Source organism: Spea bombifrons, chromosome 3 (genome assembly GCF_027358695.1).
Source record: "Spea bombifrons isolate aSpeBom1 chromosome 3, aSpeBom1.2.pri, whole genome shotgun sequence".
Classification (NCBI taxonomy): domain Eukaryota; kingdom Metazoa; phylum Chordata; class Amphibia; order Anura; family Pelobatidae; genus Spea; species Spea bombifrons.
In genome coordinates this window covers 96,133,044-96,158,760 of record NC_071089.1, presented here as the reverse complement: position 1 = coordinate 96,158,760, position 25,717 = coordinate 96,133,044, and the positions used below count along the sequence as shown (strand labels likewise).

At 37.0% G+C, this 25,717-nt stretch overlaps 1 protein-coding gene across 1 annotated transcript in view; it reads left to right on the top strand.

Annotated features, from left to right (window-relative positions):
- Positions 1–25,717, top strand: part of SLC9A9 (solute carrier family 9 member A9) — a 206,200-nt gene that overhangs the window by 147,818 nt on the left and 32,665 nt on the right. Inside the window, exon 13 of the mRNA XM_053459240.1 lies at positions 17,485–17,533. Within this exon, the coding sequence (XP_053315215.1) occupies positions 17,485–17,533 (49 nt within the window). The remainder of the gene's footprint in view (positions 1–17,484; positions 17,534–25,717) is intronic.

Genomic DNA, 25,717 nt, shown 5'->3' with positions numbered 1-25,717 from the left:
TGCTTTTTAGAAATACCTAAAATTCCCACCACAATGTACAGAGAAATGTATTGCAAGATTCTGCACGAGGAGAAGAAGAGGGGAAAAGGGATTAGGAAGAGTAGGAGATACGGGGTGGATAATAAAAGAGCGGAACTATAAACATGTTCATATACATACAAATGAATTAGTTAACAATTATCTTTCACCCCATACTTTGTTCACAAGATGACCATTTGGTGCTCCAGTGAGCTAGAGTCTCAACTACATTAATGTGAGTTATTAGCCACAGCTGGGATCTCTGTATCAATTGCGCATATTAGATCAGCACACTTTACAATAGGTTTGTTGGGTGATGATGGGAAGAGTGGTGACAGGGTGTGATAAATACAGAAAGTAGATAATTGGCATCTTGAGAGTCATGTTCTGTTACTGGCTAGACATGGAGGTGGAGAACCTTTTTGTATGGGGGCTCGAGATGGGATGCATAATTCAATTCTTCATATATAAGGCAACTGCACTCTAAAAATCGAGTTGCACCCTTGGAGATGGGCCTATCCACACTCTACACAAGACACTTGACCATTTGACTCAAACATTATTTTTTCTCTTAATTGTACCCTATCTGTAACCAAGGGGGAATGGTCATATCTAATATGTGCAACTGACACAAAAGTTGGTCTTCCTCATTGTAACTGTTCTGCATTATCCTAATTACTAAAATGTTGCATTCATCCTTGTCTACAACAAAAAAGTTTTGACAAAAAGGAGCTGCTGAGTACTATGACAATTACCAACTTGGGGGTAGCTAAACATCTTGCTATAATAGACCCCTCAGCCCTCATTATACTAAAAAGGAGTATTAGAATGAGAGTTTATGAACTTTGCCATTTGTAGAGTAATATATTCCAAACTTACTTGCAGGGTTACAATAAAAGGAAGTTTGTTTAATACAATACAAATTGTGGTTTGATCAATCCTTATAGAAGCAACACTGGACAAAATACTTTTGCTGGAGGCATAAGTAGATTGGATTTGTCAGTTAAATTACATTTAAGTATTGTTCTTATTAAAAAGATGGAAACAGCCCTTCTTGTAGCCAAAGCACTTGTGCCCTTAAGGGACCTTTTTCTATTGTGAGAAGTCGTTATAGTGTTCAGGACAATATTGAACTTGTTGCAGGGCATCCATAAGTACTACCTATTATTCATTGCTAAGTCCTTTGGCTGTAATTACATTTTGTCTTAAGCTATAACTCCAATGCATTATGGCTTTTTCCTACCTTCTGTAATGGAGATAAGATTTATTCCTGACTCATCCTTTGCTTAGTCATTTAAAAGAAAAATTTCATATTTGTAAAGTATATTATTTTAGCTGTTATTTAGTTTTCTTAAAGTTTACATCATGTTTCTATGAATGTAATTATATGCATTGAGTGGCTCTTTAATTATGTCTATATGCTGTAATTATCAGAAGTAGGGGGGAGTGGAGACTAAACCCCATCCTGGGACATATGTAGAATAACAGGGTGCTCCAGAAACACAGATAGGCCCAGGTTACTATATGAATGTGAGCTATAAAGACCCACACTGATACAATCACAAATTGATTCATGTCTGCACTACTGGTCAAGGTAAGACCTAAGAAAACTGAAAAACAAAAGACAAGAGACTACTAAAGTACTAATCAATTTCCTAGTGATATCTTGTCTCGATTATAGCAACTCCTTACTAATTTGTTACCCCCTCTCCAACCTTTGGGCACCGCAACCAATTTTGAACACCTCTGCCAGGCTACCTTTCATCCCATCTCCCTTTATCTCCTGCCCCATTGTGCCAGTTTTTCCACTGGCTACCATATACCATGCAGGTAAAGGGAGAGCCAGTATACTGATCCTCACCTACGTAATTCTTAACAGGACGGAACCTCTCTATAGCTCTGCTATAGCAAAATACAAAGTTTTGATTTAAATTGATGCTAAAAAGGCTATCCAGTCCTTATGAGCAAATGTTTATTGTTTAATGTTGTATAAATATCTGCCTATATTTTTACGAGCTGCCTTCATTAACATTTTTTGTTCCCATTGATCCATGCAATTGCTTAGGAAGTGGATTTCTTAAAATTATACGGCAGAACCATCAACCCATCTAGTCTGCCCATTTTTAATGATGTAACACTGGCGTTAGCCTCTACCACTTCTAATGTGAGGCTGTTCCATTTATCTACCCTCTCTGTAAAGTAAAACAATTTCATGGTGTTCCTGTTGTTGCATTATAATCTGATCGAGGTCATGTTTAGCACTAGCGAAAAAAAGGAAACATGATGTCATGAATATTTTATGTGGTTTTATATCAAGATTTATGACAAGTTACATGATTCATGTTGATCAGAGATCAAGAGTGGAAGAGGCACTCTCAGGATATTGTATAGTAACTCTTTTATTTAATGTGTCTATTCTAGTTAGACTTTGGGCTATTGCCCTACAATCACATTGTGTATGCCAAATGTGCCAAAGTTTTCGCATATAATGAAATGTTTTCTAGTTTGTGGTGATATATAGTAACCATGAGTTTGATCAGCTGATTTGTGTCCATATGAGATGTTTTCTGTTTGGACACTGAGTCTGTTTAAATCCTATAATTCTTAAAAATTGCTTTTAAAACCTGGCCCATGTCCTGAAAGAAATGAACTTGGTGGTTACAACAAAATGGGCATATGGCTATATATTAGAAACATCTGACACATTTATCTAACTGGCAATCTCATTTGAAGGACATAATGAAGGAGGGAAATACATATTTTGATTACGCAACCTCAACGAAAGTCACTTCTTGGCTGTAGACAGCTGACTTTTAATATCATGTAAACAGAAAAAGCAATCCCTTCTATGACAACGAACAGGTTAACTGTCAAATATATTTTAAGCTTTTAGCATTCTGGCAGGAAGTACATTTTAGACAGTGACTTTCAAGGGACCTTGACATGTTTACGTCCCAGAACCACCTTTGGAAATCAGTCTTCCATAAAACACACACATACTATAAGCTTGCAGGCAGTGAGGACCACTCTCCATCTGTCCAATAAACATCGCGGTGCTCCTCACACTGGCACGTAACTTTGTGAGCAGATTGCAAAGTGGAATGAAATTAAAATAGGGAATAGATGAGAATGGCAGATTTTCTTATTAAGGTATCTGGCTGGACATTTTCAGCCTTTGAATGCACAGTTTTCACCCTTAAAGGGGAACTGCCAGCATGACTGAAATTATTTATGAAAAGTACCCAAAGCTTTGTGTTTTGTTTGTTTATCACTTTAAATGTTTTGCAGATACTTACTCTAACTGTAAGGTGATATGGTAGGTTGATATCCTCCCATGTATTTCACTTGCAGGAGACGTGACCGCTGGATATACCTCTTTTTTATTTTGTTTTGACCTAAATTATTCACCATCAACAATTGCATATGAACATATGTAGGAAATAGTATGTTACAATGGTGGTTACAACAAAATGGGCTTATGGCTATATATTAGAAACATCTGACGCATTTATCTAACCGGCAATCTCATTTAAAAGACATAATGAAGGAGGGAAATACCGTATGGGCCCGAATCGGGGTTTGGCGCAGGGATGCGCAATTCGTATCACCAGACGCCCGGGACGTGTAGTTCTGGGCACCGGGCAGGTTTTTATTTTTTATTTAGCCCTGCTGTGGGCAAGCAGCAGGTTTAGGATCCAGATCTTCCGCACCACTGCAGGGGACTAAATCAGATGAAGGTGCAGCTCTCCGGCACACTTTCCTACCAATTCCATCTTTATTGGATAAAGCCTGTAAAAACTAGCTACAAACTGTACATTTGTTCTTGTCAATTTGTTTAGTGGAGTCTCCTCTTTACCATTGATACGTCTTCTGCCTTGATGTTATCAATCCTCTTTAATATATTAAAATAATAACATTGAAATAATACATAATTGCCTGTAAGGTAACAATAGTTATATTGTGCTATAAAGTAACAATAGTTTTATTGTGCTATAAAGTGATTGCTGCTTTTTTATAAAGACTTGCAAAGCAATGGTGACATCTAGTAATCCATACTGGATTGTAGATGTTTATTCCCGGCCTACAACAATTCATGTGTGTTGTCACTGAGCTTTGTATTATTCATGTGAGATGTCACTGAGGTTCTATGCATGCAGAAGAGATACACGCCACGGTACCCATGCAGACAGTGATATTCTTTACCTGTTTTTCCTGTAATGCTGTCCCTAAAACCTGGCAGGACTACTGTAAAAATGAAATCTCTTGCCAACAGATGACTTAAAACGGTATATCATTCAGCGGCAATGTTATTTACTTATTGTTGTGTTATTTAATGTTATTTTTCCCCAAATAAGAATCAATTGATGTAGACATTGGTTACAGTACTGTGATTGTCCTGTCAAAATAAGAGGCATATTTGGATGAAAATAGAAAATATTTAGGCCCTTGTGCATGCATAGTTATGGTACAGATGTTACATAGGACATAAGCTAGGTTGTTTGGAATGTGAGACTGCTGGCAACTATGAATAAGACAGAATGAAATTTGTTTACCTTGTTTTATGACCTGTACATTTAAAATATTGTTAAGGATGTGCCACAATCTGCACCTTCAGCATTGCCCCTCAAATTGAAAATGTCCTTCAAAGGCACAGGTCAGGTCATGTTATAAGGTCTCAATACAATTGCTGAGCTTTTGGAACATGCTCACAGTATGTAATATGCAAATATTTTACTTTTTTGTTAACCTTTGCTTGAAGTATTTTGGGCTTTATCTGTAATTTGAAACTTTTCTGCAGCAGACCTCTTAAATTAATTTTGGCGGGAATATATAGCTCTCTCTTAAGTATAACACAGGTAGCATGTGATAACAGTGTTCTATTTATTGGGTTCAAAACAGTTCATTTTCATGTATCACTCAACTGCATAGGGCAGCCGGTCGTATAAGCTACATAGAAATACTTCATTATTTAGGCATTTAACTGAAATGTTTGTTTCTACATTTCTGTTTGATTATATGAAAAGTAGCGACCCACCGTTTTATCATGTCCTTAACTATGTCATCTGCCGTCGCAGGTGCTATCAGATTTCAAAACTTCTACACTGTTAATCAAATTATAGCTTGCTACCATGTTTAATGTGAATGTGCTCCATCACACTTACCTCCTGATGACTTTGTTCTCTGACAACTTTCCACTTCATCAATTTAACACGGTGCTGAATTAGCAGGTCTGTCAAGTTAACTTATTCCACTTTAATGCTCCCCTGGATGGCAGTCGTTTCCATTGCAGTTTGCCAAGGGGAATGCTTGATGTGCTTACTCCATGCCTCTGGTGGTCAGCAATATGTGAAACAATTTCCTCACCAAAATGCTTTTCTAATGCTTTTCTCTGCCACTTGCTTTGCATAAGAGTCACCTTTAAATGAACAAGAAATCACCATGTCCTCTCTTTGTCTTAAAATGTCATTATTGTTAAAAGGCACCATTGTAGAGATGCAGATCTTTTTGGTACTATATAAAGATGACCTCTACAGACTGAAGAGGGCCAACTCAGCAATGGATGGCTAATAACAGTTTCTTTATATTGGACTATTTGGGTATATATACATTTGTCATCCTAGGGTATTTAATATTAAAAATGGGATATATAGAATGAAAAAATAAAATGAAAATGTGGCTTAAAAGGTATCCTCTTGACGCTAAGACAAGAACAAGGACCACATAGGATTTGAGGTATTTACAGGAGGGAAAAAAATAGAGCAGACCTCAAATGGTTCTTATCTGCCATCAAATTATATGTTTCTGAGTTTTAAAGGACACATAAATGTGGCTAAGGCTTGAATCACTGCAGTTTTTTTTCCAAACAGCACCATAGTGATTTGCAAACTGGGACACCCTTGTCTTTAAGATGCTTTCAAACAATGTGCATAAAACAATATGCCGGCTACATGACATTTGTGGTCTTAGCAAATGCAACAGCTGTTTGGACAAACATTCTACAGAAATGAATTTTGACAGACAAATATGAACTGGAATATGGAATGCCTACCCAGAACTGGTACAAATTCAGCTATACAGTATATCGATATGGCCTAATCCAAAACGGATGTGGAGTGACAGTCTGGCCATTACCACCCTATGTTTTGTTAGTGGGTCTCTCAATAAAAAAATAACCTATGGAGACTGCTGAACCACTCTTGTAATCATATTTTATAGATGAAGTGCATTGTATTGTACATCATAGAATACAACATACTAACCATTTTTGGACAAGTCACGGGTGAAATCCAAATTTTTGTTTTTTAAATTTAGTTTAGGACAAATAAAATGTCATGTCTGAGGGGTGAAGAGTACAGTTGGCAGATTCACACAGAAGCTATTTTGCTGCTCACTATGAATTGATTTTTCTTCTGCTCCTTTGTTTTTAAAATGTCTTTCCCCATCCTGTGATTCCATTCTTGCTGCTGCACTTCAAACCATCACGCCAAGTCATAATGAAATAAACTTAACGTGTGTGAGAAAGTGGTTGCTGTTTGTAGTAGTCCATTCAAGGAAGGTTTAACTGATTAAAAAAGAACAGTTTGAAGTAGTTTAGAATTCCCAGAATTCTTTATTTTAGTTTCTGAAACACCACAATTTAAAATACAAGAGGGTAAGTCCGATTGCAGTAGTTTATCAGGTGCCTGCCCTTCCTCCTTGGCTTACTTAGTACATTTAACTTAAACTATTATGTTCTTTTTGGAAAGGCTACATTTCTGAAGTCAGCAGGACTAACTGCTCAACCATGAAGACATTGGGACAGGGGGATTTATCTTTAGAAGCAGAGAGCTTGAAGCAGGAGATATGGCTGTTAAAGACATGGATGGCAGCCTTCTGCTGATGAGCATTTTTTCTTTTAGAAGTGCAAGTCCTGTAACGGATTTGGCACTATCCCCCACTGAGCTGTCAGAAAGAAAATGGTCCGGAATACACAAAATTAGTGAGTGCCTCTTGAGCTGCATTCTCGTTTATATTTTAAGTACTTCAGATTGTATGCCTAATCACATAATCATGTGCAATGCCATTCATTAATAATGAATTGCTTTGTTTCTAACTTTATTGCTGATAATGAGCAATGGTATCAGGCTATAGCAATGATTGGATCCCTTTAACATAAACAGGCCATACCCAAGGGTTGAGCTGCTCGAGATGTTATACAAAATCAGATTTGTTGAATGATCTGATAACTAATAACTATACCTTACACTTCACTGGGAACTTGGATTTTACCAATACCTATTGTGAGGTTCATTTGAAGGCAACTGAACTTAGCAGGATCTTCATCCGTTGGAGCTCCTTGTTAAGACCGCATCCAGTTGACAGTGATGGGATCTGTCTTACTGCATATTACAATGAGCTCATAGTTTTAAGCACACATTTTTAATAGAGCATAGAAGAAAAGTAGCTCTAAAAGAGAGTTGAGCTGCAACAAGAACCTCATACATACAATAGCAGTCGATGTGTAAGTGTTGTAAACAGATATTTCTAAGTGGTAATTCTCGTTATTAATTTAAATGACGACTTGTTTTTTATTAGCTTATGAGTTGGCAGTAACTATAGTCTATGAGTTATGGGATTGCACAGGGGGATATAAGTTTTTGTAAACGTTAATAAGAAATGAAATACCCCTGTGTTCGTCAGTTATTATTAAAAAAAAAAAGCAAATTGGACCATACCAGACATGTCCCATTCTTACTGACATTCTGTTCTAGGTGTCTTTACCTCATTTGAACTTCTTGTTTTAAATCAGTATTCTCAAAATTGTAATAAGCAGTTCATAAAGTTGAGGCTCCTGCTTTTCATTTTCCTCCAGAAATGTTCTGTTCCACTTACTTTAAACAATGAAAGTACTTTGTAGCAAATTTGCTGGCATGGAGTCTGTTTACTGGTCAGTGGTATTGACTGAAAAAATGGGCAACTCCAGAAATCAGAGTTTCCATTGAATTAATTATCTGTAAAAATTATTTCCCAAAAGGATGATGTAAATCTAAAGGAGAGCCAAAAGACCTCTGGGTATATATATATATTTTTACATCCACTGTTAACAAAGGACTCTCTAGGAAATGCCTGATTATAAACCGTATCAATTGTAGTTTTCTGAATTGTAAAATCTGGCTCCATAGCCACAAGCTTTGTGTTAAAATATGCTTCAGTATCAACATGTGCCAGATAGTTCCATGTCTTTATTGGATAAGGAGATGTCACGAAACATCTTGTTGGATGACTTCCAGAAGGCATCTGTTTGACTAGCACAATATAATCACCAGGATATCAAGTACTTTGCCCAAAATATGGTTATCTAAACAGGCATTTGCTTGCCCAGTTAAATTTGTTATAGTAATCATGGATTTTATTGTATAGCCCCTGCTTCATTCAGAGGAGATAAAATACTAGCATAAGAGGCTATAGTCTAAAACTAGAAGGTAGTCAGGTATTTGTTCGGAGACAGTGGTTGGGAAGTGAAATCACCTTGCAGAGGGAATAGTAAAGGTTAATACAGTAGAACGTTTTAAGCGTGCATAAAATATGCTTAAGGCTATCCCTAAACATAAAGCGGTACCAACAACAAAAATTAACAGGCCAAACCTTACTTTAAAATAACACATTACCCTATAAAGTCAACATACATGAAGCCCAAAACACCTTGTAACCAATAACATGTCAATTATCTCATAACCATGAATGTCCACCTGTCTGGAATGCACCATAAACGTCATTGTTTCGAATAAATACGTACATAGTTAATGATCTTTAGACTTCACATACAGATCTAGACACTGCATGTTTGTTTTTAGAATGTAAGTTCTGTGTTATGAGCCCCAAGTGCTTATCAGAAGTTTTTTTTAATCATATTAATTACACCGTACGATTCATCGAACCAGTACTGTGATGCCCTGTCATCTTTTGGATTCGCAAGCATTTATCTCCATCTGTTAACCCCCAAGATTAATTGATTTCCTGTCATATTGTGGAATTATGAAAATTATTCACATGCTTCAGTGAAAAAGACTGGATTTAGCTCCTGACTCCATATCTTCTTTACTGCTGACATATACATAAATCAGCTACAGGACATAATCGAGTCACAGGAAGCTTTCAGCTCTCCTACTGTGGTATCACAAAAAGTAAGATGTCTGATCAAGAAACCACAGGGAAAAAATGAGCTAACGACAGGTAAGAACCATTGGGCCTATCTAGTCTGCCCATTTTGATATATATATTGAGTTCCCATAATCTTTCTGATAATTTTTTCTTGCCAATCATTCCCCATTTGGTTGTCCTCCTCTTCGATATGATAATATCCTTGTGAAGATGGGGTCTTCAAAACTGTACGCAATAATAGGGGAGGCCTGACCAGAGATCTCTAAAGTGGCAGAACCACCTCCCTCTTTATGTATTGCCTCTCACTATACAACCCAGCACCCTGCTTGCTTTTTGTGACACTTTATTGCATTGCTTGCTTGCTTACTTATTTACAATTATTTTGTTTAACAACTGTATTATTCTCCTCAGATTATTCCTTGCACTTTTAAAACAAAAATAGAATAAGGGCATGAATTGGGGAGGCTAGCCAAGACTTTTAGAGAAGTTTTTCGAAGTGACTTACTTGATGACACCATCATAGTTTACAGTTTGGTGGGCACGCACTCTGAGAAATGCCCGTGCTGTTCACATGAATGTATGTCATGTTTAGCAAGTTAAAGTACACCTCACTTTTTGTCTTCCCAAATCATTCTGGAATACTTGTGTTGTGGGTTGTGACAAGAGATGGAGAAAGGTGAGACTGGGCAGGGCACTGTCAACTTTACTCAAACGAGCCTGTAGAGGTACTTGGTAGCCATGTAGGATCTGTGGCGGAGGTCTCCATTGATTAAATATCTCCCAGGGCTGGTCAGGTATCTGTAAAAGCAGGATAGTGGGCAGCTGCCAGGGACAGCAAGACAGAGCCCACAAATTGTGTCTCATAGATACTGGTACTGTTGAAAGTTATGTTATTCACCTAACAAAATATCTTGTTGAATTCCTTGTACGCAAAACATTACAAAAAGTATTTTTATCACAAATATTAAAGGCTTTCCTTTTTTGATTTTACTTGATCAGAATTACCAGAACCAGGACCATCATAGTGCACTAAAAACATCATCTGACGGTACTTAGCTGTCAGTATTAGCATATCTTATCCTTCACAGTCTCCTGTTTGTATAGATAATCCATAAAATTGTTAATTTTAAAATACAGAATTGGAGTTTCCACATCAGAGTATATTAGCAACCTATGTCAGCATTACATATTACCTCTTTCACTAGGTAACTGACATTTAATAAGATCTCTGAAGGAAATGCTATGAATAACATAACATAAAACGGTCTTGAATTCCATTGACTAACAGTGTAAGTTCCAAGCTAGAATGACCGTGATTAATCCGTGGATATACAATGCCCTGATGTATTGAATGCATAATATTGCCATTCATTACAGGGCCCTTCAGTATTATTTATATATTTTCTGATGTGCCTGCAGTTACGGATACATTTGTGTATGAATACATGAAGTATCTAGTATACAGTAATACACAAATGCATTTCAAATGCTGAAATCCTGTGGAAACCACTTACCCTGGACCTAAAGATTTCTATATGAATCATATAAGGTTTGTGTTACTATGATCAAGCTCATGCAATACATTTGTGCACGGAATAAAATGCCGCAGTATATGCTGTTTTGCTCCAGAGCTAAGGAGTTCATTTTCTGACAGTAGATTTTGCAGGTTTTTGTTTGATGGATGAATGATCCTTGTAGAAAATAAATCTTAGCATCTTGTTATCAAAGTGGTCAGTTTATGTGTAGTATGATGCAGATGGTTAACATGCAATTACTTGCTTCAGGAAGAGATATAGCTGAAATTAAGATTATATATATATATATATATATATATATATATATGCCATATGTGTATACTACCTGGGGCAGCCTTCTTGACTTGGCCTAGAATTAACTCCTTTATTAAGGTGCAAATTTATTGCTCAGACAAGCGTAGGGTGAAGAAAAGGCAGACAGATTTAAAAATGGAAAGTGATTTTGCCACCTTTTTCCTAAAATACCAGCTTCTATGTACTAAAATAGTCCCTTACCTTTAATTTAAATATCCCCAAAATAACGCATTAAAAAAACTTCTGGGGAATGGTAGTATTTCAAATGGTGATAAAGGTCACAGCTTACGTAATATAGATAATTAGTAAAATAGAAGGATGTTACACAAAAATAAATTCTTGACATTGTAACAGTGTTGCATTATACGGTTCTGTGCACTAAAAATAAAATAAAAACAATATATTATACAGTGGATATAAAAAGTCTACACCACAGGGAAAAAATGAGTTACACAAAGAGTTAAAATACTGGCATATTAAATGCCCATGGGGTGTCTACTTTTAAAAAATGTGTGATTTGATGGGGTAAAATGAATTGGCCGGGTTCAACAATGTCCCAAATAACACGGGGGGAAGGATGGCTACACATCTAATTTCCAATTAGAAAAATGCACACGTACCAAATGTGGCCTTTTAGTTCCCCCAAAAAATGACAAACCCATGCATGTGGGGTACCACTGTACTCAGGAGATGCTGCTGAACACATATTGGGGTGTCGTGTGACAGCGGCATAAACCAGGAGCTGTAAATTCATACATAAAGTAGGTGTGTGGGGGAAAAATACACACAAAAAAATACTACTGCAAACTTTGAAAAAAATCTGGTGGTAAAATGTGTGCATGCAAAGAGTTAAAATACCAGCATTGAAAATACCCTGGGGTGTCTAGTTTTCAAAAATATATGGTTTTGTTGGGCATACTGAAATGGCCCGGCTCAAAGATGTACCAAATAGGGCATGGGCAGTGGATCCCCAAATGCCAAAGTTCAACATTGAAAAATGCGCATGCCCCAAATGTGGCCCTTTTGCTCCCAAAGAGCCAGGCAAAATCATTCATGTGAGGTATCGCTGTACTCAGGAGATGTTGCTGAACACATATTGGGGTGTTTTGTGATAGTGACATATACGAGAACCTTTTAATTCATACCTGAAGTAAAATGTGTGTGAAAAAACAAATGCAAAAAAATGACTACCACAAAGTTTGACAAAGACTGGTGGTAGATATGGTGCATGGAAAGAGTTAAAATACTAGCATTTGAAATACCCTGGGGTGTCTAGTTTTCAAAAATATATGGCTTTATTGGGCATACTGAAATGGCCTGGCTCAAAGATGTACCAAATAGGACATGGGCAGTTGATCGCCAAATGCCAAAGTTCAACATTGAAAATGCGCATGCCCCAAATGTGGCCCTTTGCCCCCAAACAGCCAGGCAAAATCATTCATGTGAGGTATCGCTGTACTCAGGAGATGTTGCTAAACACATATTGGGGTGTTTTATGATTGTGACATATACCAGAACCTGTTTATTCATACCTGAAGTAAAACGTGTGTGAAAAAACAAATGCAAAAAAAATTACTACCATAAAGTTTGACAAAGGCTGATGATAGAATTAGTGCTTGGAAAGGGTTAAAATACTAGCATTTGGAATACCCTGGGCTGTCTAGTTTTCAAAAATATATGACTTGATGGGGTAAATTGCATTGGCCGGCTTCAAAGATACCCGAAATGGCACATGGGGGGAAGAATTACCAGATTTGGAAAAAATGGCTTTGAAATAGCAAAACGCTACCTGTACTTATTGCCCCATAATGTGTAGAAAAAAGCAAAAAAACCATAAAAACATTGGGTATTTCTAAACTCAGGACAAATAATAGAATCTATTTAGCAGGTTTTTTCATTACCTTTTATAGATGAGTAAAATATTTTTCAACTAAAATTTAACTAAACAGTCATTTTTTTCAAAATGTTTCACCATATTTTATACTTTTTTTAATAGTAAATAATATGATACAATCAAAACAATGTCATCTAAAGAAAGCCCTTCTTGTCCTGAAAAAAACAATATCTAATGTGTGTGGGTTCAGTAAACGGGAAAGAAGAAAATTACAGCTGAACACGAGCAGCGCAGAAATGTTAAAACAGCCATTGTCACGAAGGGTACAAAAAGTAAAGTCAGCCTTTGTCACGAAGGGGTTAAAGGGACATTGCAGCCATCATATGCACTTGATAAAACAGTATATCATTTGTGCGGGTGCACGCAAAAGAAGAATCATGGCTAAAAGACAAAGAAAGCCCTAGATTTTTGGATATAAAATACCGTCAGTAAATAAGAGGTTAATTTCCATTTGTCTATAGTGTGGGTGTCAGGGACACTAAACTGTCCCTTTAATGTTTCTATCCCACACTGATAAGATGATTTTCTCAATATGCTAAATTCCAATCAATTAAACTTCTACACAGAGAGGTTTATTTTTTGGTTCTGTTTACATTTTTAGATGCACATCAAAACTACAAAAAATGAATATAAATATAGCTATATAAACATCTGAGAGATATTTAATCTCGCATTAAAACAGTAAAAGCAAGCTTAAGTTCAGGGAGGAATTGGGACTTCTAACACTTGTCTCAGTCAATCGCTTTTCACATCAAGTACTGCCGTTTTTTAAATTAACACACAAAATGAGTTGTGTTTTCTCAGCAATGTCAATAATAAACCCATCACAAGCTTTTTACACATAATCAGTCACAACCTGCAGCCTGTTGGCAAAGTACTGCAGAGGAACTAGATTAATTCTACCTAAGGAGACTGATCTTTCTGGGTCAGAAAGAGATCATCATAAGTGAAGTGTTTAGGAAAATGTTGAGGCAGGCAACATTATTATAAAACACCCTTTGTATATGGAAAAAATGATACATATGACAAAACCACACTTTTGTCTGAGGTGCTGGACAAAGTAGGTATACAGCCAGGGCCAGCCCAAGACATTGTGCTGGCTGGGTCCAAGGATAAAATGCTGCCCCCCCAAAAAACCATGCCCACCAAAACCACGCCACATCCATTATGTTGTATCATGATTTTAAAAAATCTCTCTTTCATTCTCTCAGCTTTCTTACTCACATTCTCATTCACGCCCTCTCACGTTCTCTTGTATGTCTTCCTAACTTTTCAGCCGACTGCTTCCGTGTCCCTGTCTCCTTTCCAGCTCTTCCTGTCCTGCCCCTTTTTGTTCTTCTATCTTCATCCTTTTCTCCCTGTGTCTTCTTTTTTTTAATGCTTCTCCTTGATCCTGCCTCCTGGTGCACTTCTGCAAAAGGAAGGAGCTTCTAGGCACACCTTCTCCCCTGATTGCATTGTTTATGCAGAGCTCTCTTAAGGTCCCGCCACAACATTTCAGTTGGGTTGAGGTCTGGACTTTTACTGAATCATTGCAAGATCTTGATTATTTTCCTTTTCAGCCATTCTGTTATAGATTTGCTGGCATGCCTGGCATCACTGTCCTGTTGAATGACCCAATTTCAGCCAAGCTTTATCTGTCAGACAGATGGCCTCACATTTGACTATAGAGTACCTTGGTATAAGAGGAGTTCATAGTTGACTCAATGACTGCAAGGTTCCCAGGTCCTGTGGCTGCTAAACAAGCCCAAATCATCACCCCTCCACCAACTTGCTTGACAGGTGGTATGAGGTGATTGTGCTGACATGATGTGTTTGGTTTTCGCCAAACATGGCCCTGTGTATTATGGCCAAGCATCTCCACTTTGGTCTTGTCTGTCCAAACGACATTGTTTCAGAAGTCTTGTGGATTGTTCAGATGCAACTTTGCAAAGAAAAGCCATGTTTTTGTTTTTTTTTTAGATGAAGGAGGTTTTCTCCTGGCAACCACTCCAAACAAACCATACTTGTTCAGTCTTTTTCTAATTTTACTGTCTTGAACTTTAACATTTAAGATTAGAGTCTGAGATGTAACTTTTGGGTTTTTTGCAATTTCTCTGAGCTTTGCACGGCCTGACCTTGGGGTGAATTTGCTGGGACGTCCACTGCTGTCTTGAATTTTTTCTACTTTTTTTTAATAATCTTTCTCACTGTAGAATTATGAACTTTAAATTGGTTTGAAATTGCCTTATAACCCTTCCCAGATTGATGTTCAGCAACAGCTTCTCTAAGATCATTGCTCATGTCTTTTCCCTTTTGACATTGTGTTAACACACACCTGAATGCTCCAGACTAGAGGTGGTCACACTTGCTGATGATCAGTTAATCAAGGGAATTTGATTAGCAACACCTGTCTGTTACTTCGCATCTTAATTTCTATGGAAGCAGTAAGGGTGTACTTTCTTTTTCACACTTTGCTAAGAAACGAGATTTCACAATTTTATTTTTTTCATAGAAAACAGTTCATCCCATAAACATGCATTTCGCAAGACATTTTCATTGGGAACATGCGCCAATGTACTCAGACTAAAAAATTCCAAGATTAGATAAGACATTCTATTATAATCAGGTTCATTATTGTAATCTAAAAGCACCCAATGCACATGCAGTGGAAACAATGTGTATTTGCAAATGATAGTCCAAAGTGGTGCTGCCTGATGTGGAAAAAACACAAGTGCATGCAAACACATATAGAAACGCAAAAAAACCCTGCAGTGTATATGTTACCATGAATTTTAGCCCAGTCTAGCATGGTTCTGTATATAACATTTGGAGTGTTACTCAACACTGTAGATTATTATTTTTTTGTACTAATTTTATACCATGTTTTCTGGGATTCTCGATTTTTTAGCAATATGCACGCTTGATATGGATGCATAGTATCTTAAAGTACAGTGGCAAGATAAATGAAATGAAACCTTTTGGAATTACCAGATTTTCTGCATTAATTGTTCATAAAATGTGATCTGATCTACATCTAAGTCACAATTATAGACAAACACAATGTTCTTAAGATAATAACACACAAACAATGATAATCTTTCATGTCTTTATTTAACTAATCAATTAAAGTAAAAAAATAAGTGAACCCTTGGATTTAATGACTGGTGGAACCTTGTTTGGTAGCAATAACCTCAAACGAAAGCTTCTCATAGCGGCGGATCAGACAACATTCAGGAGGTATTTTAGAACTGGTTAAGCTCAGCCATATTCTTAGGATGTCTGGTGTGAATGGCTCTCTTGCGATATCTAAAGGATAAGGTCTGGGCTCTGACATATATGGCGTCTGAAGCAGCAGATGTCCTGACAGTCATGGCACCTGGAGGCCCAACTGACTATTATGGGCTGAAGATCTTTTATCTTAGGGCTATCCTTAGACCAATGTTCCATCAGCCAGATAGTGCCTTTACAATTTGGAGATAAGGCTGTGCAGGTAAGGTAACTTCAGCAGCAGCAGTGGTGTCAGCAGTAATGTGAACACATCAGTCATTTTTCCAGACCACACATATATTTGTATAGTACATATTAAATGATGCCCTGCAGTATGTGGGATGTATAAACTCCCTGAAGGGAATCAGCTGTATATCCACCATCTAAAAAGACTACAATTTACATGTGCTGGTTAGAAATATGAGAATGTGTATATATGGCCTGAAAAAAATGACCAGCGTGGTCTTCTTCATCTGCAGACACCTAATTGGACTACGGTTATAAATCCTCCAACCTCTTGGATTGCCTCAGATCTAAGATTTACAAGATTAATGCTATCTCTGTATGACTTATATTAAAGTCCACATGTTAGAACTGTTCACAATTGTATTTCATGCAAATTCCAACCACGTTTTCAACCTTATACTCTGTAATCCCAATGAAAACAATTGTGATTCATACGACACACTTTCATATTAATGATACCCCTAACTACACACATTTCACTGGATAAAAATACTCGATGCAATGTTCATGTGATTTAAATTGCTGTTATGTGGCCTTCCAAGTGATTGAAACGAGACAAACGTGCTATTTTCACTATTAAATGTACCCACTCAGAAATGACTATGCAATTTAAGCACTTACCATGTCATATAAAATCCTAATGTTTGTTTTTTGGCTCTTCTCTTCTAAAAACCCAGCAATTAATGGTTGAATATTCATTTGGGTGACATGGTACCTTTCATCATAGATAATGTTTTTTAACATTAATCATGATTTAAATGATTTAATAAAACATTTAGATCAATATACACATCCGTTGTAACTTGCTTCAAAAATGCCTTTTATCAGTTATGAAGGTCAGAGGAAATTCCTCACCATAACATTTTACCTTTGCTTTATCTTATATTGATCTCTCTAATCTCTAATAGCCCTTAAAACATCAGATTCACTTCTAATCCTAGATTTGTCTGTGTGCCAAATAATAACAATCTACATTTACTGCAGATTCAATATTGTATATTATACACAATAATGATGCTCAAATTTCGGCTTTATTACACTGTATGTACTACATTATAGTACTGTAACAGTAGACTACAATCCTGACTTTAGTTTGTTTCTGAACAGGGTTGGTGTGGACCCAGACCAGGACTTGAGAGGAGAATCTGCGGATCAGGTTAGTTTGAAGAAAACAAATGGGAACTGGCAACATTGGTCATTTTAAGTCAATATATAAGATGTCAGCTGCCTCAAATGAGTAGCTCTAGAAATCAAATTGTTGCACCATGTTTAAGCAGGACCGCGGCATCAGAAACACCATACTTTGTACTTTTGAATGCTCAGCCCCTTCCTGGAACAAATTATTTAATTTAATCACAATTTGCCTCATTCATATTTTGCTGGGAACACTTAATTGTCATAGGACACAAAACAAGCACTGATTGGTTATTGCCATAGAAACCGAAACAATGACAGCTCTACTAAGGTGTGTATTATAGTTAGCAAATGTCTTTCTGATGCTGGCATTACATCTCTTTGGATTCTTCATGGGGTTTTCTGGGAGTGACAAGATGAGAAGGAAGCAGCAGAAAATATATGCTACACATTTGTGACAACAACTTTTTTTGGACATAAATAGACATAAGATTAAAAATATTTAGGATTTGGAAGAAGGGAAATCATAATTCCGTTCTTAAATGTGAAATGCAGTTTAGAAGCACTTTGATACTTGCCCAACACTATGTTGCTTTTACTTGCATTAACAAAATGTATGAAAAGAAAGTGTTGAGGTTCCAGTTAAATATTGTTGAATTAATTTAATGTAAATATGAATCCAGTGACATCATAATGTAGCTAAAGTTCAAGTACTATTGCTCCATATGCAGATGATTTGCTGACAAAGGAATATGTGGAAAATCTACAAAAAAAATTACAACATTGTGGAGTTTACAATGGCAGGGTAGGGTAATAATCTCTTTGAGATCTATGATATGATCTCACACAGTTCTGAGAAGTATTTTCTAATTCCCTGTAATAGTTAAGATGCGTACTTTTTGTAAGTGGAGCCAACTGCAGGAATTGTTAGACAACAAAGAACCTCAAAAGGTATGGCCAAAGTCATAAATGATAAATGAATGCTTTGGATTTGATATTAAGAATAATTAGTTTACCATTAATTCACAGCACCTAATTTGTGACAAATGTTTCCCAAGAGCCCAATTATTATTAATGACTAGAGTTCTGATGTTCTCATAGACATACAATGATTCACAATGACAGTCTTTGATTAAGTTACAGTACTCTGAACAAATGTGAACAATGTGATATTATAGTCATCAGAAGGCTATGTTTTTGCTTATCCAGGTATCTTTGCAAGCCTTTTTAAAATGTATCATATAATGGGAATATGGATTTTCATGTTATTATTGTTAACATTAAGCATTCACATGTGACATTCTGGTTATCATTATGTTGGCATGATCATGTGACCAAATCAACAAGAAAAGCAAAGGGATGTGTATGCTGCCATAACTAACAATGTGTATGAAGTGTTCTAAAAAATAACACTGATGTTAAATACAATTCATTTGTTTAACCCCTTCGAGACAAAGGCTGATTTTACTTTTTGTACCCTTTGTGACAATGGCCTTTTTAACATTTCTGCGCTGCTTGTGTTTAGCTGTAATTTTCTTCTTTCCCGTTTACTGAACCCACACACATTAGATATTGTTTTTTTCAGGACAAGAAGGGCTTTCTTTAGATGACATTGTTTTGATTGTATCATATTATTTACTATTAAAAAAATTATAAAATATGGTGAAAAATTTAGAAAAAAATGACTGTTTCTAACTTTTAGTTTAAAAATCTTTTACTCATCTATAAAAGGTAATGAAAAAACCTGCTAAATAGATTCTACTATTTGTCCTGAGTTTAGAAATACCCAATGTTTTTATGTTTTTTTGCTTTTTTCTACCCATTATGGGGCAATAAGTACAGGTAGCGTTTTGCTATTTCAAAGCCATTTTTTCCAAATCTGGTAATTCTTCCCCCCTTGTGCCATTTCGGGTATCTTTGAACCCGGCCAATGCAATTTACCCCATCAAGTCATATATTTTTGAAAACTAGACAGCCCAGGGTATTCCAAATGCTAGTATTTTAACTCTTTCCATGCACCATATCTACCACCAGTCTTTGTCAAACTTTATGGTAGTCATTTTTTTGCATTTGTTTTGTCATACACATTTTACTTCAGGTATGAATTAAAATGTTCTTGTATATGTCACTATCACAAAACACCCCAATATGTGTTCAGCAACATCTCCTGAGCGCAGCGATACCCCACATGAATGATTTTGCCTGGCTGTTTGGGGGCAAAAGGGCCACATTTGGGGCATGCGCATTTTTCAATGTTGAACTTTGGCATTTGGGGATCCACTGCCCATGCCCTATTTGGTACATCTTTGAGCTGGGCCATTTCAGTGTGCCCAATAAACCCATATATTTTTGAAAACTAGACACCCCAGGGTATTTCAAATGCTAGTATTTTAACTCTTTCCATGCACCATATCTACCACCAGTCTTTGTCAAACTTTGTGGTAGTAATTTTTTTGCATTTGGTTTTCCACACACATTTTAATTCAGGTATGAATTAAAATGTTCTCGTATATGTCACTATCACAAAACACCCCAATATGTGTTCAGCAACATCTCCTGAGTACAGCGATACCTCACATGAATGATTTTGCCTGGCTGTTTAGGGCCAAAAGGGCCACATTTGGGGCATGCGCTTTTTTCAATGTTGAACTTTGGCATTTGGGATCCACTGCCCATGCCCTATTTGGTACATCTTTGAGCCGGGCCATTTCAGTGTGCCCAACAAAACCATATATTTTTCAAAACTAGACACCCCAGGGTATTTTAAATGCTGGTATTTTAACTCTTTGCATGCACACATTTTACCACCAGCATTTTTTCAAAGTTTGCAGTAATATTTTTGTGTGTGTATTTTTCCCACACACACCTACTTTATGTATGAATTTACAGCTCCTGGTATATGCCGCTGTCACACGACACCCCATAATGTGTTCAGCAACATCTCCTGAGTGCAGTGATACCCCACATGCATGGGTGTGTCATTTTTTGGGGGAACTAAAAGGCCACATTTGGTACGTGTGCATTTTTCTAATTGGAAATTAGATGTGTGGCCATCCTTCCCCCCGTGTTAATTGGGACGTTGTTGAACCTGGCCCATTCAATTTACCCCATCAAATCATACATTTTTTAAAAGTAGACACCCCACGGGCATTTAATATGCCAGTATTTTAACTCTTTCCATGCGAGAATTGTTTTAAGCTAATATGCTAATTTTAGGACTTGCTCACAAAAATATATTTTTTATATATATATTTTTTTATTATTATTATTTTTTTTAAAAAAAATTTTAACATTTTTTTTCAACTTGGAGGTTCCCCTGATAGTGACATCAGTGGGAAATGATTTTTACATTTTACTGTTTTTTTACTATTTTTTTCTAATTATTATTAATTTTATTTTATTTTTTAATTTATTTTTACTAATCACACTGTGATTAGAAAGCTGGGCTCCATTGACTTGCATGGTGAATGCAGTACCTGTATTCAACCTGCAAGTGGAGCCAAAGTTCTCTAGATGGTCTGGACCATCTAGCGAACTTTTAAAATTTGTGGTTCCTGTTACAGGACGGCGGCCATCTTCCTTGATGGCGAAGATTGCCGGCAGCTGCGGCTGTGACCGCTCTCCGGAGCGGTCACAGCCCATCAAAAGGTTAGTGTTTGGTGTCGCTGGATGCCTCCTGATCGAGGCATTCCAGCGACACCATTTAAGTTTAGGAGGCGATCGTCGATCGCCTCCTAAACGCTTTTAAAACGGGCGTCCGCCGCCATACAAAGTATGGCGGATGTTGACGCCCCGTGGAGGGGCCAGAGATGGCCCCTTCGTGCCGATCGCGGCGTTGCTGAATGCCTCGAGGTCGAGGCATTCAGCAACGCTTTTTGGGTGCAGAAAGCGATAGTAGATCGCTTTCTGCACCCGTTTAAAGACGTGCCGGTCCTGGCACGTCAATTGTCGTAAAGCACATGCTTTTCCGTGCCGTGCCAGGACCGGCAATTGTCATTAAGGGGTTAAAATATGTATTCTCCAAAATATACTTCGGTGAAGTCTGATCATAACGTAATAGCCTATCCCCTAGCAGTGGAAATAGCAAAATAGGGGCACATTTATCAAGGAAGGGTGATTTGTTGTATATTTTTTCTTTAACAAAATCACCATAAAGATCCTGGATATAAACACGTGATTAATACTAGACTTGTGTGAACTTTGTTTACTGTACTTTTGGCTTATCTGCCTATCCTGTGCATGTTTAAATCCCCTCACTTTATTATCGCCTCTACCATTATGTCATTAAGTACAACAAAGCAGTGCTGGTGGTCACTGGGAAGAGCGTTGGGCTAAATGGTTTACACTTAATACATGTCACACACTGCTCCCTGTTACTTGTTTAACAGTTGAAGTTAAGAGTATATCAGATTTTAGGGCAACATTAGTTTTCTATTCAAGCCACTGTTTGGTAATTGTGGGGAATCTTTTGCTGCTTCCACAGCACTAGTTGAGACTAATATTTCATTGTAGTAGCTTGAGGTCCATGAAACCCCTTTAGATTTCTACTTTAATTTAATCTAAGGATGTTTTCCTTAATGTAAGAAACATTTACTTTACCGATAGGGTGGTGGATATGTGGAACAGCGTCCCACCAAAAGTTGCTTGAAGTACAGAGAACCCTTGAGGGTTTTTATTTTTCTCATCTTTGTACCTTTTATACTTTGGTGTTTTGGTGGAGATTTTTAAAGCTATTATTAAAAACTTAGTTTTAGAGTGACCTGAGGTAGGATTTTTAAGCAGTAGTAATGGTGCTATATACCTCTGGCATTGCAATGGTTAAATGTAGCCTTTTTTTTTGCTGTATGTAACCTCTTGCAACATGGCCTTGATTGTTTCCTGGGGAGTTTGTATTTGCTAATGCTTAATAGCAGCACCTATTAGATTTGTTTGACTTGTGGATGCTTAACACATGTACCCACATTGAACCCTAACCATATTTTCTGGGAACATTGCCAAAATGCCAATCACAGCTTGTTTAACAAAAGTAACCTCTTCTAATTAACTGGCAACCTCCCAAAAATGTGTGAAAGGGAGAAAGAGAGATGACTCAGCTACAGCAGGCAAACAAATGAATCTTAAAATTTCTGAGGTCTTGCCATTCATCTTTTTCACAGAGGGTCCTTCTCGTTATCAGAGATTCATACAAACGTACTAAATTGTCAAAATTCTTTAAAAATAAAGATCTTACAAATCCAAATGCACAGGTTTAATAATGACCATACGGCATAACATTTTAGGTGTCGGGAGCAGAACACCTTTGTTGAGGGACGTGGTTGGAGGTAGGGGAGAACTTCCTGTCTACCTCACCGTGTGGCCCCCTCATGACACTCAACATTGAGCCAATTGGTAGGATTGATTTGGGGGCCTTCAAAAGTACTTTTATGGAACACTATAACAAAAGGATGAATCATGAAGCATACATATCACAGTGGGACAATGCAGACTACTGACACTAGTTGAAATCTAATATCACAGATTTTCCTGTAATTCATGGGTAGCACTCTACACATGCGCATTAGGTTCAGCAAGATGGAGATTAAAACCACAGTTTATTAAAGATCACTTAAATAAATACAGCATCATTTTTGCTAGGTACAGTTGTGCATTATAAAGTAGCTAGATGAGCTTCATCAATCTATCCATCCATTTATCTTGATAAAGCATCATCATTCACGTTGTTAATTCCCATTATTATATTTGTAAAAGATACGTTAGAGATTCATTCCGTGATAAGTCTTTTAAAGATCCGGCAATAAATCTCTTTTATTTTAAGACTTCTATTGTTAGGGCCTCATAAACCAATTAGCATAGTTCTAATTTTAGCTACAGCAAATTAATTAGTTATGTACTGCCCTGGAAACCTGACCTGTTATTTACTCTTGTGAATTGTGCTCAGCAGGCCCTGGCCTATACTTATTCCGCTAATAAAGTAAACTGTGTCTGGCAAATAAAGAAATTCGCACATTACTAGAGCAGTAAGTGCTTCTGACCTGCTTTCATTTTTTAGCATTCGATTTACGTGAAATGCCTTTCAGCATAATAAAAAATGAGTGTCATTTTTTTTGAAAATGTGCAGTTATATGTATGAGAGAAATAAACCAATATATGGTAGGGAAAAAAATGAAAGTCAGGATGTTAATTGCAAATTTAGCAAAACAGAATGGTTGTGAACCAGCCACCGCCATGCTCGGTGAAAGCTTTTCAGTCCTTTTCTATTCTCTCTGTTACATCAGTATCCATAGCAACAAACTCTCTTTAGCTGAACTGTGAATAGCGTTTCCTAGAGGGGAGCAGGGCCGATGCCAGCTCTCGCCAGACAAACATGCCACTTTCCTTGACTTTTCTCCCTTTCTCTCGCTATTTTATCCTAACGCAAACCATCTGGACACAATGATCTAAAGGAGGAGAAAAGCGAAAAATGCACTTATACAGGCCATTTCAAAGGCACATAGTTATATTTAGCCTTTGTCTGTGCGCTTTTCATGACTTTTGCAAGTCACACATTTGTGGGGCCGATCAACTAGCTACAGATGAAACTCTTTGAGGGAGATTACAAGTAAAAAGTGAATCTGGTGCAAAGTTTGAGAAGTGGTCTTATCACCATAGGAACCAACGGAATAGTGCAATGGGAAGGTGGATGCAGATGAAAAATTGCATTGTTTTTTCCATAGCGATAACAGCACTTCTAAATCTTTGCACGTTACACACTTTGCCTCACTGACCCTAACTCACCATCAGTCTTTTTAGAAACTCCCTTCATTCTGAAATTAGACCTCATTTCTTAATAACAAAAAGCACTGTGTTCTCATATCAGACCCCAGTATATACTTAAAGTTATGCATTGAGACCCAATTTGTCTCAACATTACTTATCTGTAGCTGTGTTGAATTTCCTGTGATTCTGGGGCAGATGCACTGCAGTGCTTACAAAAAGCCGAGGTATTGTCTTCATTGTCACGAGAAGTTGCTACACACCCGGTGGTGCTCAGAACACAAATATAACAAAGCCTTATTCAGAATTGACTCTTGCTTTCCAGCTACAGACAACATAAAAAACCATGATAAATAGGTTATTCTGGGCATCATGCTGTTGACCACTTCGTGATTAATCTGTTTGAAACCAAGGCTCAGCTAAGTGCGTTCTGATTTGCAGTTGGTCCAACTGCTTTGCTGTGACATGGGCGGTTTGATGTCCATGTATATTAATGATTGCTTTTCATTGAGCAGTAATCATCTGTGATTAAGATGTAACCCATAGTTTGGTGACTAGTCACTGTGTAACTGTGATGTCCATGATTGTTGGCTAAGCAGCCGTCTCATAGCAGTCAATATACTTAAGGCATTGTCACATCAGGCACAATTTTCATTAAAATCAATGAACAAATCTAGGTAAAGGTACAGCACACTTCTTAGCTAGCATTTACTAATCCTTTAATGATTTATCAATTCTATCTGTTTAAAGGGTAACTAATCACTGTAGACCAAGGGGGTTTATCTTCAAGTCAACACATGAAGATACAATGCATTGATACTAGAATGATGAACATAGGAATAAACATAATAAACCAACCAGGCCCAAAATACCATTCCAGAGCTGGACTGCAGTAATTCCTTAATTCCCAATGGAAGTTTATACCAATGAGGGTTAGATGACAAATAAAAGCACTATTAGGCTGAACATAAAATACCCACTACATAAGCTCTGTAAAGAATGGTCTTGTATCTAGACAGATAATATAGCAGATAGGCATTGTTTTCTAACCCATCAGTGACCAGTACCCTGTGTTATGTGAATATTTAAATAATCTTTCATATATTATGGTTTGGATCTCCATCTTGCTGAACCTAATACGCATCTGTAAAATTTGTGAAATTACAAGAGAATTTGTGATACTAGATTTTCCAATTTCTACAGCCAGGAGGTTATTACTACTACTGTCAATAGTTTGCATTGTCTGAAATTGTGATTGCTTCATTTGTAACACTAGATGTTTTTCTTTGCTACAGCCTTGATGAGTGACACAAGTGGTCTGCGCTGTCCCACTATTTATTTAACCAAGCATAGATGATATAATGGTAATTGTTAAGTCTAGGTTGTTCTTTTATAGTACAGCTGTTTTATTTTTTGTTGATCAAAGTTTGAGGTTTTTGTTTGTTATACAGAT